We start from the raw sequence: 12,568 nt of genomic DNA, 5'->3' as shown, positions 1-12,568 counted from the left end.
CCAGTCTGTTCTCTGTTCATCTATTACAGTCTGGTTTGGCTCAGCCACAAAACAGGACAGAAACAGACTTCAACGGACAGTCAGGATTGCAGAAAAAAATCATTGGTGTTGATCTGCCCTCCATTCAAGACTTATACAGATCTCGAGTCAGGAAACGGGCAGAAAACATCATTGCAGACCCATCACACCCTGGTTACAACCTTTTTCAACTTCTTCCCTCTGGTAGGCGCTACAAAGCACTGTACGCCAAAACTACCAGACATGTGAACAGTTTCTTTCCTCAGGCCATCACTCTCATGAACACTTAAGTCAATCTCACAGCATCAGGGACAATACTAGGTAAAACCAGAGTCCAATTCCTTGTATGTGTACATATACTTGGCCAATAAAGCTGATTCTGATTCTGGTTTTACACAATGTCCCAACTTCACTGGAATTGGGGTTGTAACTTATGAATTTACACACCTTCCTGTCCTGCTGTGAGGCAGAGAGCAAAACATAAAATGTTCATATGAAAAATAACAGACGCTGTACATTGCAATATTTTCAAATCATAAGATCCTCAAACCTACTTAATGCAGTAAAGCTGTTCTCAAATGATACAACACACTTGATGCTGGATTTTGTCACGGATGATGCCATTGCCTCTCATCCACTCTGAGGTCCAGTGCTAAGAACATAAGATAAAATTCATCATAACAATGAAAATGAGGAAAAAATTCTAAATATGTGAATCAAATTTCCATAGAGAAAATCTGCAAATAATGAGGAATTTGAATTTATTTCTAATGTCAAATGGTCCTACCTAACTTTCATTATATCTAATGTTCAATAAATCTAATCTAACAGACACATCTTTGGCACAAGAGGGAAAATAACTACTTATTTTCAAGTTGTTTTGTTAAGCAAGTATGCATACTCTGATTAACCTTTTTAAACTGATAAAGCATTATGGCCACAGTTACAATTATCATGCAAAATATATGGCGCTAATATAATTTTATATTTCACATTTATTTTTTAAACTAAAATTAAACCAGTTTCCAGTGTAAAAACCACCTGCTGCAGAACTCACATCAATGACGAATACTGGCCACACCACTTATTAAAAAAATAGAGAAACACATCCCCTTAATACTATGAAAGAAATGATTCTCATTTTTTATCAAACAGGAGAAATAATGAAACAAAAAATTTATCAAGAAAAATATTACTTAGCGAGCATATATTAAATTTGACCTTTACTATCTTCACTTATGCTGACTCTCTCGCTCTTCTTCTGGAAACAAACAAACTTTATCAGTGACCCAGTTCCAAAATGCCTAGTGTTGCTTTCAGAAATTTTGCAGTTTACCTCAGGTGCATGGATGTTAGTTAAATAAGATTACAGCTCTTACTCATTGTCAAAGATGGAAATGATGTGATTCATTTTAACAATGAATAGCATAATGGAGGACAAAAGGTGAAAATTAAGAGGAAGAATATTTAAAAACAAAACTGCTAAAATTAAACTGTGAAAATTATCCAAATAAAAAAGACAATAATAAATAAGAGATTAAGAACAATCATTTCAAGCTACACCCCTAGACTTCTGGAAAAATAATCAGTTTTCTTTAAAAATTACTTTGGTTATTGATATCATTGCAAATGTATGCATTTGGAAACTAAAAAACTCTTTTTTATATTATATTAATTAAATAGTGCATATTTTGCCATAAATTGTATATTCAGTTGTTGCTGCTAAATTAAAATGACTAAATAAACATTTTAAAACCTAATTTATACATTATCTTTGAATTTCAGCTTGTAATAATTTTTGGATTTGAAGTCTATAATTTTTCCAAGCAGACAGATTGAACTGACAAAAAGGCCAGTGCTATGTAACTTACATTGCTTTACAAGAATACAATTAACAAGATTTAGTATGAGACTGTCTTGAGTTTTACATGTGCAAATTTGAATTCAAGACAAATCAAAGACTACTATACAAACTAATAAATTATGCACACAATCCAAGGGTACAAAGAGTGTGCAAACTATAAACTAATCTCTTAATAATTGGACTCAAAGCATCTATACAAATCTAGAAATTCATTACTACACAGCAGTAATATCACTACTACTATTACTATAATCTGACCAACTATAAGATTAACTAAAAAATATACACAAAGCAATAGCAATTTCCTTTAATATGTCTTTTTGCATTTTATAAATAATGTCTGGACAATAGTGTTAATGTTTGTACTTCGAATTACACGTTTATCTAGAATCATATTACACATTATATATAGAAATGTAACATTGGATATCACTTAGTTTTAAATTTGACAACTAAATATTACTGATTTATCAACTTATATGACAAATGAGTTACAGAACTTTATGAGTCAGCTAAATAACAAAGCTTAGCTAATTTCTTTCTTTAAATTCAATACACAAATTAAAGGAATCAGCACTGAGTTCCTCAATGTGCTTGCTTTGTCCAATTTATAACTTTTTATGATATGGGGAAAATTCTTATGGCATTAAGTTTCCTAAATAAACAGAATCTGAGGTACTTTACTCTTTACCCCAGAATTTGTAATAATTATTTCTGATTACCATAGTTTTTTTAAAGGCACTGAAAACAAATGTATGCATAAGTTAAATGGACTCATTACATAGAGTACTTGCAGCTGAAACTCTGGAGATGTCTAAATTTGTCAGCCTATCGTTGAAAAATATCCGTTTTTAAGACCAACTGTAAACTTGAACAACAGTGATCTACTGTATAGGTTTTAGTGCCATTTCTTAGATCTTTCTTGTACTACGTAAGTAACCACTTTAGAGGAAAATTACAGTAAATAAGTAAAAAAAATTTTTTTTACATCCATATAAAGCTGTCTGTGAGGCATATTTTGAGGCCAACATATTTACTTGGCTCACACAATTTATCATTTATCAATTTATCAGTGAAAGTGTTTGCTGTGGACTTTTTTTCAGCAATATCAATATATTTTTTTTTTACCAGAATTGCAGGAAACAATAAAATAGCAATTATAACAATTGTTCTCTAAATAAGTTAATAAAACACATCATTTATACTGTATGCCTAAAGTAAAGGATGCATGACAATGAAAGTTATACTGTAAATTATAAAAATAGGGACTTTGCATAAAGTGCAGAAGAAACCATCAGCAAAGCACCCTTACATGAAGAGCAGCTACCTTTGTGTATTACATTGTAAGTGAAAAATGTGATTACATTCCAATATAATCATAATTATCTTTTGTAAAAATATATAATCATTTTAAAGAAAATGTTAAAGCTCAGTGAAACCCTTCTGAAGATAAAATTTAAATTTCAGATAAACTGAATGAAAGTTACAAAACATTACATACAACTAGAGAAACTTATTGTGAGTGAAACCTTCATGCAAACCATTAATAATAAAAGCAGTGCTTAATTTATATACACTAATGTCACTTTTAGACTTTTTTACTATTACAATGAAAAAATCTAAGCAAGGTTTTATTTTTAAACTGATTATGTAAGATGGAAGCAGCACATATTTTTATACTTGCTTTTTTGGGAAAAATACAAAGGAAATCACTTTGGAGACAGTTGTCTTTTTGTTGATTTTTATGCTCCCGTTTTACTTTTCTGTTTCACCTTGCAGTAGTCTCCCATTTCTCCCAAATTATTTAATATCTGTCAATATTCTGTCTTGCTAAACAGATTGAAGATCAAAGTTTCCAAGTTTTTGCACCCAGTCTTCAAATCAGACTTCAAAAAGTGCTTGCTCACTGCTTTTGTCCAATGTACTGTACTTGCGATTTAGTTTTAGCCAGATGCCAGTAATATAAATAGAACACACTTTTGCAGAAATGGAGAATTTCTAATAATCCCAGTAAAAACAAAAAGATGAAAAAGATTATTATAAAGTAAAACAGGAAAAAACACATTTGCAGGAAAAAATAAGGCCAAATCTTGTTGTAGAGTAAAAAAAAAAATGCAACACTGCTGAAATCGGAAGATTATTAAACAATATGTTAAAGGGAGACATTTGTTTAAATAAAGTTGTAAAATTACAACAGTACCAGTAATGAGACTATATTTTCTAAATGTAGCCTATTGGAGGAATATTTCAGAGAAACTTAAGTAAATAAATGTGCAAGGAAATAAAGGTATTGTTAAATGTGACAGCAAATAAATAAAAGCATGACTTGCGTCCATAAACAATTAAATGTGTCACAAAGTATGTTTTTGTTGTTTATTTCTTTATGTGTTTAAGTTTTTTTTTCTTTTCAGTGACACTACCTGCAATATAAAACATGCCTTAAAATGAATCTGTCATTTTTACCTGTCAAAGCCGAGAGGGTAAGCTCTAGCAAGTACTGTGTTTAAACTGGTGAAACATCTGTAGAGTGAACATAAATCTATTGTAAATGTGGCACCTAACAGCCAAAGGCATTTCAGATATGAACATCTGAGAGGATTATTCGAGTTAAAGTAGCCGCTTCATGCAAAAATCCAGGTAACGTTTTTTATGCTCATATCCTCTGCAGATGTGTAGTTACAATTTTGAGCATGCACTTTTGCTTGCCTTAGGATTCCTAGTATACAGTGCAGCTACCTGGGGTGGATCACTCAGAATTACTCAACCCATCACTAAGCTCTTCTAGATGGGGGAAAATGAAAATTTTCAATTCAAGGCTTATTTCATGTTATAGTTTGGTCACTAAAATACAAGGGGGAGTCAAGCTAAAGTTAGAAAATGTGATTTATTAGAAAATAAAGCAAACCTTAACAAAACTGAACCCACCCTTCTCAATGCACTTGCGCCTGCCTGGAAGTGCCTTGTCCTCGCAACCACTCATGCACCACCTAGATCACGTTATCATCTGTCTTGAATTGATGACCACCCAGATGTTCCAAAAAGGTGGAAATCACAAGGAGCCAAATCTGGTGAATAAGGAGGATGTGGCAATATGTCAAACTTCAGTTTCTCCAGACAAGCCTTGGTGTTCTTAGCAGTGTGTGGGTGGGCATTGTCTTGCAGTAAAAGTACTCCTTGAGATGGCAGTCCCGCCGCTTGGATTGAAAAGAAAGTCTTCACATTGGTCATTACTCTCACAGTAACTTGCACTAGTGACTGCAGTACCCCTCGGCACGAAGTGTTCAACAAAGAACTCGGGTGCATGAGCGTTTACGAGGACAAGACAAAACCTTTTATTCTGCTGGAATCCAGGCACTACCAGGCAGGTGGCACAAGTGCATTGAGGAGGGTGGAGACTTCATTGAGAAATTACATTATAAGTTTTGTCAAGGTTCATTCCATTTTCTAATATTAGCTTGACTCCCTCTTTAAATAAATGAAGAAATAATAACACACATGAAGAAATAAGCAAAAATATATATACAGTATATATATATATCTTCATGTTTATTTATGCTAATATATATATTTTTTAATTCATTTACTGTCATATTTCACAGTTTGAATTTGTCCAAAAAATTCCTCCACAGTAACTCTCCTTTTTCCATACTAAACAATTCTGATAACACGGGATAAAGAATTGTAGATGGGTAAGAAGATGCAAAAAGAAATTTGATAATAAATATAGTCATTCTCAACAACTGGCAACTTACAAATGCAACATTTTACTGCAGTGCTTTAAGGTTTTAACAATAAACAACATGTGAGTAATAATCTAAACCCAATGACATGTAGTATTTTATAGTTATTCATAAACAAGTCTCATATCTGGATTCTATGTGCAAGCCAAAATTAACATATGAACGTCTGCTTAAAATGTACACAGTAAATGTCTGTATTTACCTAATTATCAAAGAGACATAGCAATAGGCAGTGTACTTCAAGTCATACGAAGCTAAATTTTCACCCCTAAATCTTTGTTTTGGCAACCTGATGTGTTCAAAAAGGCCATTGAGAAAAAGAATACACTGCAAAACAACCACTGCACTAAAAATCTAAAGGATACATAACGTGCTGTGGCACACGTGAAGATACTTTAGGCTTGAAAGCATTCCTGAATACTGCATTTGATGCCTTCAAAATGTTTCTGCCACCCATTTCTACCTCCCCTGTGGAAACCCTGTTTTTTCAATACCCAGAAATTTCAAGCAGTAAACATTCATAAATGCCAATTACACACAAAACTGTAATTCACACTGGCCAGTGACTACTATGCCTGTTGTAATGATTTTGATAAATTGAAATGTTATGTTCAGAACAATAGTGCATCTGTAGAACTGCTGTGCCATATTAAACTGCAATACCTTTGACATGGACATAAAAATCAGCTTCTCCCTAGATTTGTTGCCCGAAGAGCAAGTCTGGCAACAGTCTTCATGGCACCTGTAGAAAACCTATGGCATGTTCCAGCATTTGCAATATAGTTTGATGCTATTCTGTATAGTCTTTCTGCCCCAAAGGTGTTGAAGTGACCTGGAAGCACTCGCTCCACCAGACCTTGGTCGACAAGTTCCACCAGTCGCTCACAAGTGCTGACATAATCACTAATCCTGCTGTAAGGGAGCCAATCAATCATTGCACCATCATAGGCCACATCCCCACTGAACAGCACCTTGTTATCTTTATCATGGAGACAGATGCTCCCTCTAGAGTGTCCAGGCATATGCATCACTGTCAGCTGCCGATTTCCCAAATTAATGACATCTCCTAAAAAGACAAATAAATATAAATTACAAAATAGACAGTCAAAAAATAAATATCTAGATTTTAGGCTGTTAAATTTCTATGACTTTAATCAAGTAACTCAATCTGCACTTCTTCTAAAAACAAAAACTAAGGCACCACAGTAGATCTGTAACAGTCCTTGACATGAAGGGCAGAGAATTACCTACTCAGAGTCGTCTGATGAATGCCCTGAAATAAAAACATTATAACAGTACAGCTACTCATTTTAAATCAATGCTCTGCATTTTTGGAAGAAATTTGATCAAAGTGTTATTCAGGCGTTTTGTAGTGGTGTCCTTTCATACATCAAGTATAAATTCAATCAATACAACATCCACAGACAAAAGCTTTTGTGATAGGCCTGGCCTTCACATATCTATAGTTTGTAGCCGGAACTGTGCGTCAACACCAGTATCATTTCATGAGTCACCTTGAAACAATAAACTCAATGAAATCAAACATCTTCTTAAACTTAATCTACTTGAAAAAAGTACCATAATTTATATTTCTTTTCTGCACCAAATGCAATGTATTAAGTCCTAAATCTGGCACTATTACCATCTGTATCAACCAAGTGTTTAACTTCAAATAATTACCGACTTGGGGGCTCTCCGCAATGGTAAAAATAAATATGACTGTAAGATGATATCCAAGTATAATGCAAAGGCTTCAGACACAGCATTTATATATGAAACTATATACTGTACCATATTTAAATTTTCTATAGTCATCTCTTTCCCTATGTGTGACTTTTGTTCCCATGTTTTCAGTCACTTAACGTAACTAAGTATATTTTCAAATATGTTTCTAATAAATACCATACTCTTAACATTTACATCAACCTTGATTTGGATTATGTCATTCAGTGTGTTAATTTTATTTTGGAGTAAATTTTTAGATAACATAAGATCCACAAAACTGCTTAATCTGATTCAAGGTTGCAGTGGCCCAGAGTCTATACTAGCAGCTTTGGGCATAAGGCTTGGGAACCAGCCTTGTGCAGGGTGCCAGTTCATCACAGTGGCCACTCACAACATTTAACTTTATATACAGTCTTGGCAAATGGGAAAGGAAAACTAACACTGGGAAAACATGCATGCTCCACATAGACAAAGACCAGATGCAAGATTCAAACACACTGAGTAAGTGCTGCTAACCAATGGACCATCATGTCAGCCCAGAAGTTAAACTATATTATGATACAATATGCATTGAAGGTTTGTCAATGGAGAACAATATATTTTTGATGCATACAAATAAGAAAAGAATTTACACTTTCATTTACATGTATAGCGTAATTTAGAAATTATGAATGAAAACAGAAATTCCCCTGGTTCCTATATTTTTTTGTATATCTAGTAAGCATGGATCTGATCGGTAGATTTCATATTGAATACAAACAAATTTGCAGTGATCTGAGTGGTAGATCTAATACTAAGCAGGATGCATATAATACATGCATACTGATATATATTCTTTAGATTTTAAAGAATTTGAACATGGCAAAGTACTTTTCTAATAAAACTTACAATGTCTATTTTAATGTGAGAGTATATAGAATTGATCAGCAAAAGCAAAATTTGCAAAACCTCTTTACAATGAAGATGTGGTTTTCACTGTAATCTTTTAAAAAAGAAAACATTACAGAAAGCATTATCCACCCAGTGTACACATTAAATCCATCCCAGATTGTTGCTGCCTTGCTGTTAATGTTTCATGGAGAGATTGTGAACCTATTGTCAATGGGGTTAAAGAGTTCTCAGAATCTATGCATGTTTTATGCATGTGATACATTAATGTAATATATATTTTTCTTTGCTGAGAGCTTGTGATAAAATGCAAAAATAAAAGAATAGATCATTCAGGATGTGAAAATCTACAAAAGATTTCAGAGAAGGATATTAATTATGTGCTGATGGTAGCACAGTGATTAGGGGTGCTGCATCCCAGGTTTGAAAACAATGCTTGATTGTTATCTATTCAGAAATTCATCTCATGTCTGCATGAGTTCACCTCCCATATCTCTAAAGATATTCAAATTAGGTTAACTGGTAATTTCAAAGTTGCTCAGTCTGGGTATGCACAATTAGGACCATTAAGTATTTGGAGAGTGACACAATTTTCATAATGTTGGCTCTGTATGCCACCACAATGGATTTGAAACTAAGCAATCATTATTTGATAAAAGTGTGCACTTGCAGTGTTAATTTAAAGGATTTACCAAAAATATTGTAGGAGCTGTTTAGAAAGCATAACCATTTTTATTTGCATAGGGCCCCCATTTCCAGGGGCTCAAAAGTATTTGGACATTTGACTGACAAACTGTTCCTGTCTTTATTTCATTAACTATTAAGCAGGTAAAACACCTGGAACTGATTGTAAGTGGGGGATTTGCATTTGGAAGCTGTCACTGAGAACTCTCAATATGAGGTCCAAAGAGCTGTCCATGCAAGTAAAAACAGTCCATCTTTAGGCTGAAAAACTAAAACAAACCGTTTAGAGAGACAGCAGAAACAAGAGGAGTGGTCAAATCAACCATCTGGTATGTTTTTAAAAAGAAGGAATGCACTGGTGAACTCAACAAAGCCAGAAGATCTGAAAAACCACAGAAAACAACTGCTTTGGATGACTGCAGAATTCTGTCCTTGGTGAAGAAGAACCCCCTTTACAACATTTAGCCAAACCAATAACACTCTCCGGGAGGTGGACCTATCATGGCCAAAGTCTACAACCACAGGAAGACTTCATGAAAGTAAAGACAGAGGGTTTACCACAAGGTGCAAATCACTAGTAAACATCAAGCATAGGAAGAACAGATCAGACTTTGCCAGAAATCATTTTTTAAAAGTCTATCTAGTTCTGGAACAATTTTCTTTGGACAAAAGAAACTAAGATCAATATGTACCAGAAAGTTGGAAAGAGTATGGAGAAGAGAAGAAATGACTCATGATCTGATGAATGATCTTGCATGGCTATGAATGGAAATCAGTCATTAGTGTTTATTGATGATAAGACTGCTGACAAAGGCAGCATGATGAATTCTGAAGTGTATAGGGCTATACTATCTGCTCAGATTCAGCCAAATACTGCAAAACTGATAGGGCGACACATTACAGTACAAATGGACAATAAGCTAAAACATACTGCAAAAGCAAACCAAGTGGTTTTTCAAGGTAAATGAGTGAAATATTCTTCAAAGGCAAAATCAATCAACTGACTTCAACCCAATTGGACATGCATTTCACTTGTTGAAGACAAAACTGGTGCATAAAGTGCAACAAACAAGCACCAACTGAAGACAGCTGCAGTAAAGGCCTGGCAGAGTATCACTAGGGTGGAAACCCAGCACTTGGGAGATAGCCATGGGTTCCAGACTTCGGCAGTCATTGACTGTAAAGGATTTTTAACCAAATATTGAAAATGATAATTATATTTATGATTGTTAGTTTGTCCAAATACTTTTGAGCCCGTGGAAATTGGGGGTCATGCAGAAAAATGGCTGTCATTCCTAAATAGCACATATATTTTTTTTAGTAAAGCCCTGAGCTGAAAGTCTACACTTCAATCACATAATGATTGCTTTATTTCAAATCCATTGTGGCGGGTTCACTGTCCAAATGCTTATGGACCTGACTGTATGTGTTTACCCAACAATGGACTAAGATTCTGTCCAGGGCTGCTAGGATAGACTTTGGTTTCCCACCACCCTTAACTGAATTAGGAAGACTTAAGAATGTATGTATGCTTAAACAGAAGATTAATAAATGAAACTGAGCATTTATATAACACACTTGTCTGGTTATTACTAAGAAATGACAAATGCAAAGTACTATAGAAGGTTTCATGGTTTCTGACTCTCATGAAAAGATGCCTTTGCCAAGTGGCTAGATGTGGCCCTGCTGCGACAAGTTTTTGGGTGCCTAAATAGTGTTACCTGATCAGCGGAAGGATCTTTAATGTTTGAGCACTTTGAAGAAGACGGTTTTCTTATACAGTAATCCCTCCTCCATCGCGGGGGTTGCGTTCCAGAGCCACCCGCGAAATAGGAAAATCCGCGAAGTAGAAACCATATGTTTATATGGTTATTTTTATATTGTCATGCTTAGGTCACAGATTTGCGCAGAAACACAGGAGGTTGTAGAGAGACAGGAACGTTATTCAAACACTGCAAACAAATATTTGTCTCTTTTTCAAAAGTTTAAACTGTGCTCCATGACAAGACAGAGATGACAGTTCTGTCTCACAATTAAAAGAATGCAAACATATCTTCCTTTTCAAAGGAGTGCAAAGCAAACAGTCAAAAAAAAATCAATAGGGCTTTTTGGCTTTTAAGTATGCGAAGCACCGCCGGTACAAAGCTGTTGAAGGCAGCAGCTCACACCCCCTCTGTCAGGAGCAGGAAGAGAGAGAGAGAGAGCCACAGAAAAGCAAAGTCAAAAATCAATACGTGCCCTTTGAGCTTTTAAGTATGCGAAGCACCGTGCAGTATGTCCTTCAGGAAGCAGCTGCACACAGCCCCCCTGCTCACACCCCCCTACGTCAGCGCAAGAGAGAGAGAGAGAGAGAGAGAAAGTAAGTTGGGTAGCTTCTCAGCCATCTGCTAATAGCGTCCCTTGTATGAAATCAACTGGGCAAACCAACTGAGGAAGCATGTACTAGAAATTAAAAGACCCATTGTCCGCAGAAACCCGCGAAGCAGCGAAAAATCCGTGATATATATTTAAATATGCTTACATATAAAATCCGTGATGGAGTGAAGCCGCGAAAGGCGAAGCGCGATATAGCGAGGGATCACTGTATTGTGTTTTTTATTCTCCTTAGCAGCCATATTGCTTTCATTATCTGAAATTTGGACTTCTAAGATGACAGGGCTGGGTCCTTAGTCAGCACTAATTTGGATGGAGACTTCAGTTATAATAAGGTATTCCTTTAATGTCAGTATTACAGTCTTGAAGCTTGTGTTTATTGTATGCAACAAGAGTCCTTTTAAAATTATTACTCATTAGAATTTCACAAATCTATTATAATCTATTGATTTTTTACTGGATTGACCCTGTTAAGGATCTAAATAAATAAAGGTTCTCTCTGTACCATTCATGTGGATGGGTCTTTTGGTAACCAATAATGGTTTCCCTGTGGCATCACTCTGAAACACCATTTTGCCACATTTATTTTTAGGAGTATATCTGGCCCTGCAAGACTACATAAACTTTGACATTAAATTAATTAGAAAGTACACATTTCTAGACAATTTTGTTTCAACGTGGGTCAGATACAAGTTGCATATTTTTGTATGCAATTTAGTACATTATATGACACTGGTCTAAATCCAGTGTAAAAATTATTCCATGTGTTTTTTTGCTGTTCACTCTTCACACTAAACAATTCACTCTCTGCAAAACATGAGTGAAAAAATTTAAATAGAACTGAAGTGTGAATGTAGTCATTATACTGTATAATGCATCCATAACTCATGAGGAAAAAAATATAATAAATTATACTGCTGGAGTGATGAAATACAAAGGTCTTCATTCTTTTCTATGGTGCATCTTGTGAACTATACCGAAATAAAAATTTAATTTGTAAAGTCAAACTTGCTTGTAACTTTCTAATCTACAGGATTACTGATAATCTGTCTTTCAAAGACAACATTCAGATGGTACCATAAATGTACTAAGTAAAGAAAGTGGAAAGTAAAAAAAGGTCACAGTTTCAAAAGATTTTACACACCTACTAAGATGAATCTGTGAATGTCGCCAACTGAAAACTGTCAGTCAGTACATACAGTGGAGGTTTTGCAGCCATGCATGATTGCCTCTTTCTACTTGGTGATTTTAAATGGCAAAGAAAAAAAATCATTCC

The 12,568-nt window shown here is 34.7% G+C and overlaps 1 protein-coding gene across 1 annotated transcript in view; it reads right to left on the bottom strand.

Annotated features, from left to right (window-relative positions):
• Positions 1-1,270: 1,270 nt before the first annotated feature.
• Positions 1,271-12,568, bottom strand: part of mblac2 (metallo-beta-lactamase domain containing 2) — a 37,340-nt gene continuing 26,042 nt past the window's right edge. Inside the window, exon 2 of the mRNA XM_028804742.2 lies at positions 1,271-6,688. Coding sequence (XP_028660575.1) covers positions 6,306-6,688 — 383 coding nt within the window. The 3' untranslated portion in view covers positions 1,271-6,305. The remainder of the gene's footprint in view (positions 6,689-12,568) is intronic.

The sequence above is a fragment of the Erpetoichthys calabaricus genome, chromosome 7, assembly GCF_900747795.2.
Source record: "Erpetoichthys calabaricus chromosome 7, fErpCal1.3, whole genome shotgun sequence".
Taxonomy (NCBI): Eukaryota; Metazoa; Chordata; class Cladistia; order Polypteriformes; family Polypteridae; genus Erpetoichthys; species Erpetoichthys calabaricus.
The sequence above is the reverse complement of the archived record's forward strand: the minus strand, read 5'-3'. Positions and strand labels throughout refer to the sequence as shown.